Source organism: Vicia villosa, unplaced genomic scaffold, assembly GCF_029867415.1.
Source record: "Vicia villosa cultivar HV-30 ecotype Madison, WI unplaced genomic scaffold, Vvil1.0 ctg.000074F_1_1, whole genome shotgun sequence".
Taxonomy (NCBI): domain Eukaryota; kingdom Viridiplantae; phylum Streptophyta; class Magnoliopsida; order Fabales; family Fabaceae; genus Vicia; species Vicia villosa.
Genome location: NW_026704998.1, coordinates 343,082 through 359,390, shown reverse-complemented (window position 1 = coordinate 359,390; position 16,309 = coordinate 343,082). Strand labels below are relative to the sequence as shown.

The window sequence follows — 16,309 nt, the reverse complement described above, 5'->3', positions numbered from 1 at the left end:
CAATACACATTCAACAACAGCTCGACTGCTCGAGGTTTTCAATTTCCAAGAGAAAAAAACAGAGAATTAAAGAAGTAATAATGAGCAAACTTGACAAACGTGAAATCTTTTGGCATTTAGACTTTTAATGTTAAGAGAAGAGGAAGAATCAGAAGAATCAATATAAAAGCGGAATTCCTCTTTGAACCAAAACACAAAAAGAACTTCATCAAAAGAAATCAGAGAAGAGGAAGAATCAAAATGAGTACTTCTGCTAAAACTTCCAACAATGCTGAGAGAACAAAAACTGTTGTGGTTGTAGAGGCCAGAGCTTCTGTTCAAAACTCTCCTCAGAATCAAGAAGAGGTCAAAGTCGTTGAAAGTTGTAGTGGTTGTATCGAACCTTTGAAACCCATGAGAGCTCCTAGGAAGAGAAAATCAAGAAGAAGAAGAAGGGTAAAGGCCATTCATCATTGATTCTGATGATCAAACATATTATACTTGGTCAAACTTTCTCTCTGCTAGAGCATTCAGATGTGATTAATAAAAAATTACTGATTTTTTTTTAAGTTTTTAGCTTAAGGTTTATTTAATGAAGGTAGTATTCAATCAATTCTATAATAGTTTCTTATCATGACCTCAAGGAATCAAGAACTCTTTTCTCATACACAATAATCTATCAACTTTTATCCTATGGTTATATGCTACAAAATCTAAATAAAACCAAAACACAGTTGCAACAAAACGAAAATAAAGGAAATGTGAATGTGACAAAATCTAAAACATGAACAATACACATTCATAAGAACATAAACAAATGCGGTAACCCTAAATATTCATATGGCCCAGAGGGAGAGAATGGTGACGCACCAGAAATGATATTCGAAGAGGATAGTGAAGATTTCGATTCTAGAAATGATATTCGAATACGATAGTGAATATTTCGCTTTTAGAAATGATATTCGGAGGATGGTGAAGATTTCGCTATCGATGTCGTTTCATTCGCTGGGGCAACCCTGTGTGTTATGAACGAAATAAACTACTTGCTAAAGTTTTAATATTGCGGAAAAAAATTAACGGTCGTAAGCTTTAATCATAGTGATATATGAAACTTATAACCACGGTTGAATTATACTTTTAATTTTTAAATAAAAAAAATGTTAAAGGAGGCATGGTGGAACAAATTTTGATGTTGGAACTTGAAACTTCTCACCTAAAAAATCTTTAAAGGATATGTGATGAAAAGTTTCTTAGAAAAAAACATGCGCGTAGAAAATGTGATATAACTACGGTGGATATATTTATGAAGGAGATTAAAGAAGAGGTATTTTTGTTTTTTTTTTTAATTTTAATTTTAGTAGATTATAAAAATATTGTTTTAGATGATATATTTTGGATGACATTGAAAATAGAATATAGTTTTGGATGATAGAATATATATATTATTAAAACAGAATATATATTTTGGTTATATTGAAAATAGAATATAGTTTTTTTATGTAGTTTTATATTAAAAAAAATATATATATATATATATATATATATATATATATATATATATATATATATATATATATATATATATATATATATATATATATATATATATATTATTTAAACATATTATGATATATATTATTAAGACAGATTATTATATATAAATTTCTTAAAACAAATTTTATATTAAATATTTTAGAATATAAAGACTCGGATAAAGAAAACAGGAGGTTTTGTTAACGATCGTACATAAAAAGCTTTGGTAAGTTGTTTAATTTAATTCACGTTGTTCATATTTTTTTAAATTTATTGGCAACTTTTGTGTCATGATTTTCACGTGGCATGTAAGATGTTGTGGCATGAAAATTATGTGACAACTTTAGTTGCAGCGTGAAAATCACGTGACTATTTTTCATATATTATTCAAGTAAATTTAATTTAATTTAAATTATATTTAACTTAGTTTATTTTATTGTATGCGTAGGATGATTATCAGACATTACTTGTACGATTTTTGAATATTAATCCTCAGTATACTCTGAGATCGGGAGAGCCGCTTTATCCAGATGTGGACTTTTATATTTAGAGTGAAGTCATTGGCGGAAAAGGGTCTAACGGGTGTTTTTTTGGTGGTGGAAATTTGGCAGGCACTTTGAGAAGTGATGACAGAACTCTATATCAAAGAGTTATTAATGGGGAAGGAGGTTCACGTCTATTAAATTTGACACTGGAACAGCGAGAAACCGTAAAACAATTGGAAGTAAATGAGGCTAGGCGTGAGGCACCGAAATGTGAGGCAGCTTTGAAAGCTCAAATGGAAGCAATGCAAAGTGAGCATCAACGGCAGATGGAGGTCACGGCAAAGAGGAAATCTGACATGGAGATGCAAATGCAGTAATTTATGATATCGTTTGGTGGAAAGTTATGCGCCGACAAGGAATTAGGTGTTTAAAAGTGTTTCTTAATCCCTTTAGATACCTCCAAAGATTTTTCAAATTCCACCACCTACAAGGAATTTCTACTCATATCTCTCTAGGTTTCCCAATAGGATTTTTTAGTCCTTCTATTTTCCTTCAACTCCAAAGTTCGGAAGATTTTCTAGCCATGAATGAGAGAAATAAAATTTTATGTGAAACCCAATGGATCCTTAACAAGGTCCGAAACAAAACTCAAGGACCCAAACTGCTACCACTGCGGAAGGTTATTCCTCCGCCTCTTGACGACTTCGACTCTGCCTCTAGAGACCACCGGACTGCAACTATTGTAGTTTCTGGCGCCGCTGCTAGCCGCCAATTGTCTTACCTCCCTGCGCCTCCGTTAAAATTCTTGCTAATTTTAGGATTTTTTATTTATGGAAAACTCAAAACATGTTTTCTTTTTCTTTATCAATCAAGGTTTTATGGTATACTTCTCTAATTCTCCACCTTAACTATAAACCATGGTGATGTGAATTTATCCATCAACCACTTTGTCTCTCTATCTGATTTGAATAATCATTCAACAACTTTAATAAAGTTCAAGTCACGTTTGAACCTTGATCTTTCCACCCGCGTGCATTTGCTTCCACCCACCTTTTCTTGCTAAGATAATCTAACAAGCCCACAAGCATGATTCTTTAACCATATTTTATTCCACCTGCTTTCAAATACCTCCATGAAGGTGAACCTGTTAGCCACATTCAAAACATAACATTCAAGACCAAAATAATCGTACATTTAAAAGATGATACAATCTACCTCCTTACCTTATTATAAGTTAATGATAACTAGGGATCTTTATAATCGTTCTCTCATTAATACAAGTGTTTATACCAAGACTCACTTACGAAACTCACTAAAATTAATACATATGAGAACGATAAACTTTGATCTTTTAGATTTCACTTCCCACAATTTATAATCATTCTCACTATCTTGATATAAATTGAAGGCACAATTAACATCAAGTTGGATAATCTTGATATGCACACTAGGAAAAACTTTTGAAACCTTCAAAACAAAGTAGTTTACATATTTCCTACTCCAAACCTCCATAAGTGTTTGAAAGTTTATTCTTCTAAATAAACATCTCTTAGCCAAATAAGCTACTTAGACTTCTGCTTTATCCCATGAAATGCTCTAAAACACCCTCCTTGCATCTACCATGCCTTGACCTCAAGTTGTTTTTGTTATGAACACCTTTATTAGATGATGATGATGAATGAACAATGACATTGGAACTTCTTAAAATATATAAGTCACGTATTTTAGACCCTTTATCTATGACATTCCACCTAGAATCCACCATGCAAAATCTTAAACGTTTTATTCTCAATTATAATGCAATAACTAGATCATCAAACATGCGTCTGAATAACAAAATTCTCTTAAATCTTAAAACAGATACCCATATAAACACACATCCTCTCTTTAACATGCACGCGCACACATATAAAAGAAAAAGTGTATCATGAATCTAAATACCTAAATAATTTATGTCACTTTTCAATTAGTTAGCTATTGAACCTTAAATTATTCATTTCACTCCACTAATAAATATGAATTGAATTAATCCATAATTCTAAATAACATTAATTCAATTATACTAAAATATCAGTTACATATTATCTAATTCTTATTTTCATGTATCCATCTTACCTTGAAGGACGATAATATATATATATCCGAAGACATCGAAGTATGGCGATGATTTGCAAAGTTGGAGTGATACGTCCCTAAGGCTGTGAAAGCAGAAGTGATATTATAAATAATATTTCCATTATTGATTTCATTCAAATATTTATATTTTAGTAGTCGCAGTGCTGATTATTTTAATTTATCTTTTGCTTGATTTTAAAATAAATGAAAATAGTACATACATATCAAATCTGCGATCTCATGCGTTCCGTAACTAGCATATCTATTTTTATATATATATATATATATATATATATATATATATATATATATATATATATATATATATATATATATATATATATATATATATATATATATATATATATATATATATATAAGTTTCTGCCATCAAAGATTTCCCCCACAAGCACCAATGGCTTCTACTTCCTTCCTCAAGTCGTTGAGTCGTGCTTTGCATGCTCCAACATCACCACGATTCTGTATAGCCAGCCGTTCCATCTTTTCCAGAATCTATTCATCTTCCACCGCCTCTGTCCAACTTCAAACCAACCTTGACAATCTCAATATTGCCGAGGATATTACAGAGGTCAGTTTCATACTATTTTTGTTCTTTGTTTGTTTCTGTAACTATATACAATTCGAAGATGAATCTTCTTCATTTGTTGCTGCTTACATGACACAGCTCATAGGAAAAACGCCAATGGTTTACTTGAAGAGTGTCACGAAAGGCTGTGTTGCTACTATTGCTGCAAAGCTTGAGCTAATGGAACCTTGTTGCAGTGTCAAAGACAGGTATATTGTTAAATCCAAAATATAGTTATTGCTGCAAAGCTTGAGCTTATGGAACCATGTGTTGTCTTGCAGGATTGGTTATAGCATGATTCTTGATGCTGAGAGGAAAGGACTTATAACACCGGGAAAGGTAAAAATCATGACAGAAAGGATGTATGTCCATTTATGAATTTTATTTTGTTGTTGAAACACTTTCTTAATTATTAACTTTTGTTTTTGGTGTGTTCTAAATTCAGAGTATTTTGGTGGAACCTACTGGTGGGAACACAGGAATTGGTCTTGCATATATAGCAGCTACTAAAGGATATAAGCTCATTTTGACAATGCCTATTTCGATGAGTTTAGAGAGAAGAATTCTTATGAGAGCATTTGGAGCTGAACTTGTTTTGACTGAATATTCTAAGGCTATGAGTGGAGCAGTTCGAAAAGCTGAAGAAATTGTAAAAAATACACCTAATGCATTCATGCTTCAACAATTTGATAATCCATCAAATCCTAAGGTACATTATGAGAATACTGGACCTGAGATATGGGAAGATACAAGAGGTAAAGTAGATATTTTAGTTTCGGCAATTGGAACTGGTGGAACCCTTTCTGGAACAGGTCGATTTCTAAAAGAACAAAATCCAAATATAAAGGTTGGTAAATCATTTCAATAAAGTATCTTTTAATATCAATTAATTAATATAAGATATTAATTATGAGTGTCTTTTAGGTTATTGGTGTAGAGCCTCTCGAAAGCAACGTGCTTAGCGGTGGAACACCAAGTAAGAAATATGAATAAAAACTAATATATATATATATATATATATATATATATATATATATATATATATATATATATATATATATATATATCAAGAATAGTGTATCTCGTTAAACCAACTCGGTTAGTAGTTATATAGGGACATCAAATTGCAAGAGTGCGGGTTCAAATCCGTGTTATCTTAATTATTCTCCTTTAATAAGGAGTGAAATTTCGGCAATTAGGCTAATAAACAAAAACAAAAACAATACTCGGCCTAACGAATTGTAATTACAGGACCTCACATAATTCAGGGTATTGGAGCTGGTTTTGTACCCAAGAATTTGGATAAAGAAGTCCTTGATGAAGTTATAGCGGTTTGTTATTTTATACCTTTTCTCTATCTTATCATCAATTCAATGCATTATTCTAATTTACAAACACACGTTTTTTCTAGTTGTGTGACATGTGATGTGATAACGTTTGCAGATATCAGGTAAAGAATCTGTCAAAACTGCAAAAACAATAGCCCTCCGGGAAGGCTTGCTGGTTGGTGCTTTATGTCAATTTGTTGCAATTTGATTAACAATTGGCTTTATATTTTGGTTATTTACATACATTTTTTCTTTTGGTAAATAGGTGGGAATTTCTTCTGGTTGTGCTGCTACAGCTGCATTACAGGTTGCAAAGAGGCCTGAAAATGAGGGAAAGCTTATTGTGGTATGTATATCTCATAATTAAGAATAAATTTTTCAACCTTTACAACTATATCAATATCATTTTACGTTTTTTAGTTCTATTCACACTAAGAAAACTAGTTCAATAACTCCTTTTGAGCTGGTTAGAAAGAGCCACGGTAGGTGACTTCTTCGTATGAATTCAACCTATCCTTTTTGGTTTGAAGTGTGCTCCTTTTATAATGATTCCTTCGGCCTGATATGAGATAAGAGAGATCAATACAATTAGATGCCATTGATATGAGATAAGAGAGACAAATACAATTAGATGTCGTTCAATGGTCATTAATTCTTAAAAAGCGATGTAAGAAGTTTAATCTACTTTGGATGTAGGGATGATAATGGACAGAATTTTGGCATGGTACTATAGTACTCGTCCCCATATCCGCAGTTTGAAAAATCTACATACCCGAGCTTATATCTGCGTAGGTACCAATGTTCATATCCGTACTCGTATCTTATGAGTACCTCAATACTCATACGTGTACCTGTTTACCTGAGTTTGTAATAAAAATAAATCAATTAATTATAAAATACCCTATAATTTTAAGTTTTTTTAATAATACTGAAAAAATTGTGGATGTTATAGTTGAGTTAAGAAATAAATAAACTTTTTTATTAAAATGTGTAATAGTTTAATAGTGATGTATTTTTTATATATTAATAAACGTGCATCTTTATATGATAATATAAATGACATTATATAAATATGTACTGTGGGTATGGGGCGGGTGGATAGTAAGGTACATGTGTCTGCACTCATACCCGTATTCATTTTGTATTCATTTTGTGGATTTTTATAAATGACATTATATAAATATGTACCCGTATTCATTTTGTGGATTTTTACCTTACCTTTTGTGGGTATTTTTAGTGGAAACCCATTGGGTATGAGCTAAATTGTCATTCCTATTATTTAGTGGAAACCCATTGGGTATTTTTGTATTTTTTACTCTTAAAAGTTTTATAAAATTTTAAATTTGCATAATTAAAATACTTTATTTTTATTTTAATACCCACAATTTTTATTCATTGCAGGTTGTATTCCCAAGTTTTGGTGAAAGATATTTATCCACTTCCCTTTTTCAAGAAGTACGAGAAGAATGTGAGAAGATGCAAGCAGTACCATGAAACAATATACTCGTTTCATGTTTCTCATGCATTTTCAATAGCACTTTGTAAGAATGGTTGGTGGTACCTTGAATTTGTTTGGACTTGTAACTTTTAGCTATTCGATATGTGTTATATTTTCTTAATTTTTCATCATTGGGTGCTCTTCCATTATATTGTCGTCTTTTGATTTTTCTTTTGTTATTGTTGTTTTAGTCGTCGTCTTCGTCATTGTTTTTAGCTTTGTTATTGTTGTTGTTGTCGTCGTCTTAGTCATTGTTTTTAGTTATAATTTTTTTCATAAGATAGTTGCTTTTACGAAATTACTTTCCTTGCTAGGTTATTTTTTAGGTTTACTGTTTCTGTTTGTTTGTAAGAGCATCTCCAATAGAAAAAACTTATTTCGATTACTTGAGTTATTTATGTGGGACCAAATTACCACATTGCATTTAAGCAACATCTAAGAAATATGAACCAATTTAACTCCAATGGTGATTTTAATAAGCAATTTATATGTGAAACGAGAACGCCACGTGTATCTGCTCCAATGATAAAAATGCTAAGTTCCGGAACTTATAAATCCTAAATGTGCATTAAGCAACCTCCATTGGAGATGCTCTAATATGATCAGATTTGAATATGATGGATAATTTCAACCAGTGTACCAAAATATAGTTAAGTAATATTATGAAAGTTTGAATTCATGAGAGTTGTTTCTAATTTCTAAACTTATCATTTTTCAAGTTACTTAGGTAGTAAAATCTATTGTTGGATGAAAAAAATAAAAATGAAAATATTGTAATTGAATTAGTAATCAAACGTGATTAGATTATCTGAATCCACTCTTTAATCATTATTTATTAATCGCAATTTAATTTTCATAATTATTCATACATAATTACGATAAATTAGTAAATTAGGCTACGACTAATGTCCCTAATATCTTCAAAAGATTAATGAACTCAAATGATGCATGCATCATACTAATCAATATCAATGCGTTAAGACCTCTCTGATTCTAACATAATACACTGAAAACTCTCATAATCCACTTTCTAGATTACCATGCAATCACAATCACAAATGCACAACATAAATGAAATCAACACAACACATTTATTAAATAATTTTAAAGTTATTAATTCTCGTCATCCCCAGCATAACATCAACAATCCATGTAATCTGTTTATCAAAAAAAAACAATCCATGTAATCCACATCAAAAACTAATGGTATCACAACATATTCAGCCCCTTAAAATAATTCCATTTGATAGTAACTCATTTGGACTTATGAATCAAAAGTTATGACAAAAACAAGGAAAACAAGTCAATTGCACAAATCGCCACGTCATTACTGACGTCTTGGGCGAATAACGCGCGCCTGAATGTGGTGACGCCCGTCAGACCTTCTGGGAGTCATCTTTCTCAGTGCGATGACAGTCGGACCGTCAGCCAGTCTTACGCCCCCTCATCGCTGCGCAAAATGCAGAATTTTCTGCATTTTTCATCGTTGGAGGCCTTCTGGGCCTCTGATTTTGATTCCTTAAAAAGCTCTGGTCTCAGAAATCGACATACAAGAATTATCCAATGATTAAAACCAAAAATTCACAATTTATTATAGCTTGACACCAACAAATTCATGTATTTTCATACTTTCACATTTACCCCAAAACACACAAATGTTCAACAACGGTGGAATTTATACCAATAACAAAAATAGAATATTTCACACACATTTGCACACGAAAATCAACATATAAAACAATTAGCAGCATGTAACATCAAAACATAATCAAAATATCAGATTTAAGCATGTAAGATGTAGCATAAATCACAATAAACTATTATTATTTTAATTATTAAATAATTCTAAATAAAATCTACCAACTTCTAATTACTCTGCACTTTCCTCTCAAGGTCACACACGACATTCATAAATAATCTAAATAAATAAGGTAATCCAGGGGATCCATCCGAATCATGTCGTACCTTGAATACGCATTCATGAAACTCAACATGCGGTAGCCTGATGACCCGTTAATAAGGGGATTAATGTCTGGAAGTAGGTACGAATCTTTAAGCCAGGCGGCGTTCACGTCACTAAAATCTACGCACATACGTCACCTATTGTTAGCTTTCTGTACTAGAACCACATTAGTCATCCAGGTGAGTAACTTTGTTTCTGTGGTGAACCCAACGTTGGATAGTTTCCCCACCTCTTCATCAATGGCGGCTCTTTTCTCCTCGCAAACTTTGAGCTTCCTCTACGTTATTGGTTTGGAGGAAGGGTGGATAGCAAGACAATGTTTCATCACTTTGGTGTCTATTCCTGACATGTCAAAGGGAGTCCAAGAGAATCAGTCGACATTCTTAATAAGTAGGTTGAATAGTTCCCTTTCCTCCTCTACGGGCATGAATGTACCTATATTCGACACCTGATTGGTGTGAGGATCTATCTGGACCTCCTTCAAGTCCTCCGTGGAAATGAGCCTTTTCGCTTCGGCTCCCAATCTGGGATCCCAACACTCGAAGTCAGCACTTGGAACTTCAAAATAAGGGACATCAACAAGGGAGAGTTGTTTTATGGTTGTCTCCAAGCTACTCAAGTAGCATTCACGAGCAGCATATTGATCCCCTTAAATTGTACTGACTCGCTTATTAGGAAAATGGTATTTTAAAGTTAGGTACAACGTGAATATAGATGCTTCGACGGTCTTGATAGTCGGCCGCCTAAGGATGATGTTGTATGGTCATACATTTATCAGTAAAATCATTATTCTCGTTAAACTATGGCTAATTTAAAAAATTAAAAAATTATTGTTTCTTTTCCTAAAAATTTCAAAATTTAAATTTCTTAAGATAATATATTTTGAAAGATCCAACTTTAATTTATTTTTCAAAAAATTAAATAAATACAAAAATAATCATTTTAAAACAAAACAAAAAAAAATCGTAGAGAAAAGAAAAGATATCCCGACAATATAAAATTTGTGTATTCCATCCGATCACAAAAATATTTTCAAATTAATTTCATCGACATAAGTGATTACTTTTATTGAATATTTTAAATTGTTATTGCATTGCCCATTAAACTTAAAATTATTTAGTATTAGAAAAAGTGAGAGCTTTCCAAAACAAAAGAAAGAAAAAAACATTCATGGAAGTATGAGTACAAAGTCAAGGGGCAGGAAGTAATTTATTGTACTCGGAAAACTCAATACTAGAAAGAATGAGCCCAAAATAAAACCGATCAAAGCCCAACTAACAACCACAGTTCCCCACAAAATTAGGGCTAGCCGTTTACAAGTTCGTATTCTATAAAATGCAAAGTTGCAGCTTTAACCTCTTAGTACCCATTTATTTTCCTTACCGACTCTAACAGCGACTATTTTAGTTTTCTTGTTTTCAAGTTACGATTGCTTCTTTCAGATCTGATTTTCTTTGTGTTGTTTCTTCTGCTGTTTTACGAGTTTATTATTATATTTGAAAATTGTGTTGTAATTTGAAAGAAAAAGCCAATTTGCAGAGCAAGAGCATCGATAATTGATGTATATTGCATTGAAGGTTGGCAAAATCGAACTCAAAAGGCGATTCTCCGTGCCTATCAAATCATTCCGTTTTGAATATGGCCTCGAACAAGTCGCTACATTTTTTTATAACTTTGCTTTAAAATCTTCAATCTGAGAAATACGGTTTGGTTAAAAAATTTGTCTTTTTATTTTAAATTTTGTTATCTTTAAATTTGATTGAACTTTAAATAATGTTCTTTTAATCTGAATTTATCATGATTGGATCCATAACTGTAAAACTATGCAAAATTATATTAATGTCATAAAATCTTAATATTTAATGAAAAAAGAAATTAACAACTCCGTATAATAACATGAAAAAAATGAAAGGATATATTACTTGTTTGTAAGTTTAATAATATATCCTTTTTCTTAAAAAAAAAACATGAAAAACATTTTAAAATGTAAAAATCCAGTTCCATGATATCAAGCATAGATTCATTCAACTGCAGATTAAAGTTTTGTTTATGAAGTTGTGAGAAATATATTATTAAATAGTATTACACACAACCCTAATAAATAGTTTTACACACAACCAATCATAAAATTTTAATTAATTAAAAAATAAAATTTTAATCTTTTCTCTCCTTCATAATCACAATCACTCATGAATTTTAAATTTTTTCTCTCCTCCATAATGAGTTGTCTTATTTCTATTGGTTGTGACTAAGAATAAATCTTTCCTCCTCTGAAGTTGTAATGGTCTTCACAATCCTCTGGAATGGGATCCTCTGGAATGGGAGGAGATGCTCTATGTGCTCAAGATATTTAGGTTGGGTGTCATGTTGAAGGTTAAACCTTTCCATACTGCCCCTTACTAGGAGGGTGATCTTCATACATCGGTTACAAATATTTATTATTATCTTCTTTCTTTATAATGTTTTCCTGACTGAAGTGCCTTGGATGTAACAACGAATATTTATAAAAGCAGTTTTACCTCATCGAACCAAGCATTATTTAACTTTAAGTATTGTATTTGACTTTCTTTTGTTTGTTGTTGTGTTATTCTTGGGTTGCTAAAGCTGGTTTGTCATAGGGGTTGCTAGTGCTCATCGGTGAGTCTTTTTGATTCATTGCCTACCACATTGACTGACGTTAGCCACCTAGTCTGGTTGTTGTGCTTGTTCGTTGTAATGAGCGTCTGATTCAAGATGTATTTGTTTGTTGTAGTTAGCAACCATTGAATTAGTGCATATTAGCATGCTGCAGTGAGCATTCATTGTATTAGTGTGATTGCTTTCCCTATAATGGGACTATATCTGGCGAGGCGTGATCACGTCTTAGTCTTGTGCTCCGCGTCACAGAGTAGTGTTCCCCAAACAAGGATAGGATCACTGCCCCTGAGGCTTGGCTCGGATCGAGGTGGCCGTCTCCGAGTTCTAACGCTTAACGCACTTGGATTGGCTACATTTAAAGGGGGTGCCAAATACACAAAAATGCGTTTAATTTGTATCAGCTTCACTGAAATGTGTGTAAGTTGTATCGGATATGCACAGATGTGTGTATCCTTTATCATCTCAACCATTAACATTCTAAACGAGCGATGGACAAGAAAGTTCGTAGTAGATGAAGAAAAGAAAAGATAGACAAATATTTATTTTCATAATGAAGTGAACTTGTTACAGTGAAACAGGGGAATGACTATATAAATAGACATTTAACCGTTACACCGCTTTAGCTTGGCAGTGTTTCCACCAGTTAGGGGCAAATTAATGGTATTTTCGTGTGTTAGTATAACTATTTTCTGTTCTAAACTTAAGCAAATTGTGACAGTTTCATTGGTTTTTCACTAAGAATTGAACTTTATAAGTTTAGTTCAAGTTGTGAAGCAAATCTAATCACTTTGGGTATTATTGATGCGGGTTTGAAGCTGAAAAGTAGACCTACAAGAGCATGAAGAGGAAAGAAAGCTGGAAGAATCAGAAGCAGGCAAAAGGCAAGATACAACAAAGCCGCACCGCGCCAAATCCACTGTTTGGGGACCGCGCCGCGTGCACGGCGAATCAAGAAATTTCACTATAAAAAAGCCCTTGCCGTCAGAAGTGTGTGCAATTTTTGGTGAACGAAATTGAGAGAGAAATCTAATTCTGAAGCAGAGAGCAACAATTAAAGGTGGATTCTACACCAATTGAAGAAATTCTTTTGAACAAGATGAATACCTCCACTAAACCTTATGTGTTCTTTATATTTATGGAGAGCTAATCCTCTTGTGTTGAGTTTAAGGTAGTAGTTAACCTATGATCATGCAATACCATTGATTAATTCTTGTGAACAATTGTTTGAGTTTATTATCAATAAGAAACCTTGTTTTTATGTTAAATTATTGTTGAATCATTGATCGAAAGAAAATGTTCAAACTTTTTCCCTAAGTTACTATAATGATTCATTCATAATTTGCAGAGATGGAATTATGCACGAGTTTTCATAATTATCGTGCTTTATTACTCTTATCGATATTGATATTCTGAGAGATTGAATTTCATAACGGTGAAAGATTACCTAACTTGATCATCAGATATGAGCTCAAGTTTGAGGATAAGTGAAGATAATAATTCAAATGAGGTTCACTTATGATTTAATTAATAAATTGCATAGGAGTAGGTTGATGAACCCTAAAGTAGAGCTATCAAAATGGGCTAGCCCATATGGGTCGGTCGGCCCGTCCCAAAAAGTCATAGGGCTTGGGCCTTCAAACTAAAGCCCATATTTTTAAGGGTTTTTTTAGCCCAGCCCTAAAAGGCCCGCTGTCCATTAAGGCTAGCCCATATGGGCCATGGGTAGCCCATGAGGCCCGCACAAGTATAAATTTCAAAAAATTATATTAGTTTTTATATTATGTCACTCCAAAATAAAACATCAATTTTTCTCACTTCACTAAATTTTGTTTCTATTATATTCAATTTTTCTCTTTTAAATATTATACATTAATATAATCAACATTACTTCCTCGTATTCTACTAGTTTCTCTTATATTGAATATTTGAGTATTATTTTCTACAATTTAAACATGTAGTGTATTTAAAAACACATTATAGTATTTATAAAAGATGATATAGTACTTAAAAATATATTATGTTTAAAATAATATAATTTTTTATTTAATTTATAATAAATATAATGGATTTTTTATTTTAATTTTTTATTAAAAAAAGCCTGTTTAGGGCTGGGTAGCCCGAAGCCCATCTAGGGTCGGGCTCGGGTAGTAATTTTGAGGCCCATATTACAATAGGGTATTTTGGGCCCAGCCCTAAAAAGCCCAGGCCCATTAGGGCCGGCCCTAAATGGGCTGGGTAGCCCATTTTGACAGCTCTACCCTAAAGCTCAACATATCTCTTTCATCGTTAACTAATTTTCAGCATTCTAGTTTTAATAATTATTTAGGTTTAAAAGCAGATTTAGAATAATACAACAAAACCAACTATTTTTTACTCACTCAAAACAACCTGACTATAGAACGACAGTGATATTAAACTAATCCCTGTGGATACGATATATAGAAAATATTTACCCAAAAATACTTTCAACACCAGCTCGGGGGCGTCATTGTATCTGGCCTTATCTTTGTCTGTCAGGACACTACAATATGGTCGGCTTTATCAAAGACGTAGTTTGATGTTACTTGAAGTTGAATTTTTGAAGTTGTTTGATGTTGCTTGAATGTTGTTTGACAGAGTTTGAGAAAATAGGTTCTGAGAGAGTTTGAGAAAATGGGTTCTGAGAGAGCTTGAGGAAGTCAGGAAGGTGAAGGGTTTCTGGCGCGTTTTTGAATAAAAAGTATCTGGAAGTGCATCTACGCAAGCTTTACAAAGATGTATCTTCGAAATAATTGTATGTGATCAAGTTAGGGTCTCATTCAGAGAAATGCATCTACGTAAGGTATCGTAGATGTATCTTTAGATCATTATTTCCATTGATTTAAGGCCTGATTCAAATATATATTAAATTTTAGTGTGTCTGATGATGCATCTCTGAAATCTGTAAATAATATCGTATTTTCACGAGATCTCCTAATAGTGTGCACTAAGAAATTTTAAAAAACAAATCAGAAATGCTATTCTTACACCAATTCTTACACCTACACCGTATGTACGGACGACACTGTTTATGTACGGACATTTATGTACGGCGTGAATACTATTCATGTATGGACATTTATTTTTAATACCTGAACGTGCATTAACCAACTTCATTACTGCATTAACCAAATTTTTACACTGTATTAACCAAGTTTGATGACTGTTAAAAATTATTTATAATACCTGGATGTTGCATTAACCAACTTTATTACTGCATTAACCAAATTTTTACACTGCATTAACCAAGTTTGGTGACTGCTAAAAATTATTTTTAATACCTGAATGTTGAATTAACCAACTTCATTACTGCATTAACCAAATTTTTACACTACATTAACCAAATACGATGAATAGTATTTGGTGTAAATATTTAGTGTAATAAATGGTGTAAGAATAACATTACTCAAAACAAATTATGATCCTGTAAAGTTAGAAGATAAACAAAATGCCACTTGTGGAAGATATCACAAACAGACTTAGCCACAAGCCCACAATGGCAAAAATGTACTTTCCTCGTGTTGATGAAATTGAATATTTTGAGAATAAAGATGTTGGAAATGTTTAATCTAAATGGTGATGCCATGATTCCTCGGTTTTACGAAAAGATTCAACAACATGCAGCTGAAAATGTTGAATACGTTACGGTCTATGAAGAAAAAGTTAAAACCAATGATCAAAATATAATTAGTTTTTGTATGGAATCAAAATACTATTACTATTAGTGTTGGATACTCCCTTGTTTATATTTATAATATAAATTATTTAAATACTTTTTCAAATTTACATTCTCCTTCGTTCTTTATTAAAAAAACAAAAAAAAATATTTATTCACAAATTTAATTTAACATAAATATTTTTTTTATTTTATAAAAAAAAAAGTGTATTTTTAGCAAGTAATCTTTTATAAAATCTTGTTTTATGTTAATAAAAGAATTGTTAGTCATTTGGAGCACAATTTGACCAAAGACGGAGGTTCAAATCATGATTAATATATTTTCAAACAAAATTATTAATATAATTAATTAGTAGTGTTTACTGTAAGGCCAATAATAAAAATTAAATTTATATTAATTTAAAAATATTTTTAAAATAATATCACTAAATTAAATCATAGAAGTTAAATTTGTTTAAATATAAGATCAATAAGTATGTATATTTTTATTT

The 16,309-nt window shown here is 31.9% G+C and overlaps 1 protein-coding gene and 1 non-coding gene across 2 annotated transcripts; both read left to right on the top strand.

Moving 5' to 3' along the window:
• Positions 1-4,509: 4,509 nt before the first annotated feature.
• Positions 4,510-7,673, top strand: LOC131623606 (cysteine synthase-like). The gene is made up of 9 exons (XM_058894614.1): positions 4,510-4,701; positions 4,798-4,907; positions 4,980-5,037; positions 5,144-5,545; positions 5,623-5,674; positions 5,950-6,029; positions 6,142-6,201; positions 6,292-6,372; positions 7,428-7,673. The coding sequence occupies exons 1-9, from the start codon at positions 4,528-4,530 to the stop codon at positions 7,518-7,520; spliced, it is 1,110 nt and encodes a 369-aa protein (XP_058750597.1). The 5' UTR covers positions 4,510-4,527; the 3' UTR covers positions 7,521-7,673.
• A 3,352-nt stretch (positions 7,674-11,025) lies between these two features.
• Positions 11,026-11,150, top strand: LOC131623624 (small nucleolar RNA snoR86). Its single transcript, XR_009290271.1, has one exon. It is a non-coding gene; the product is annotated as a small nucleolar RNA snoR86 (small nucleolar RNA).
• The last annotated feature ends 5,159 nt before the right edge of the window (positions 11,151-16,309 follow it).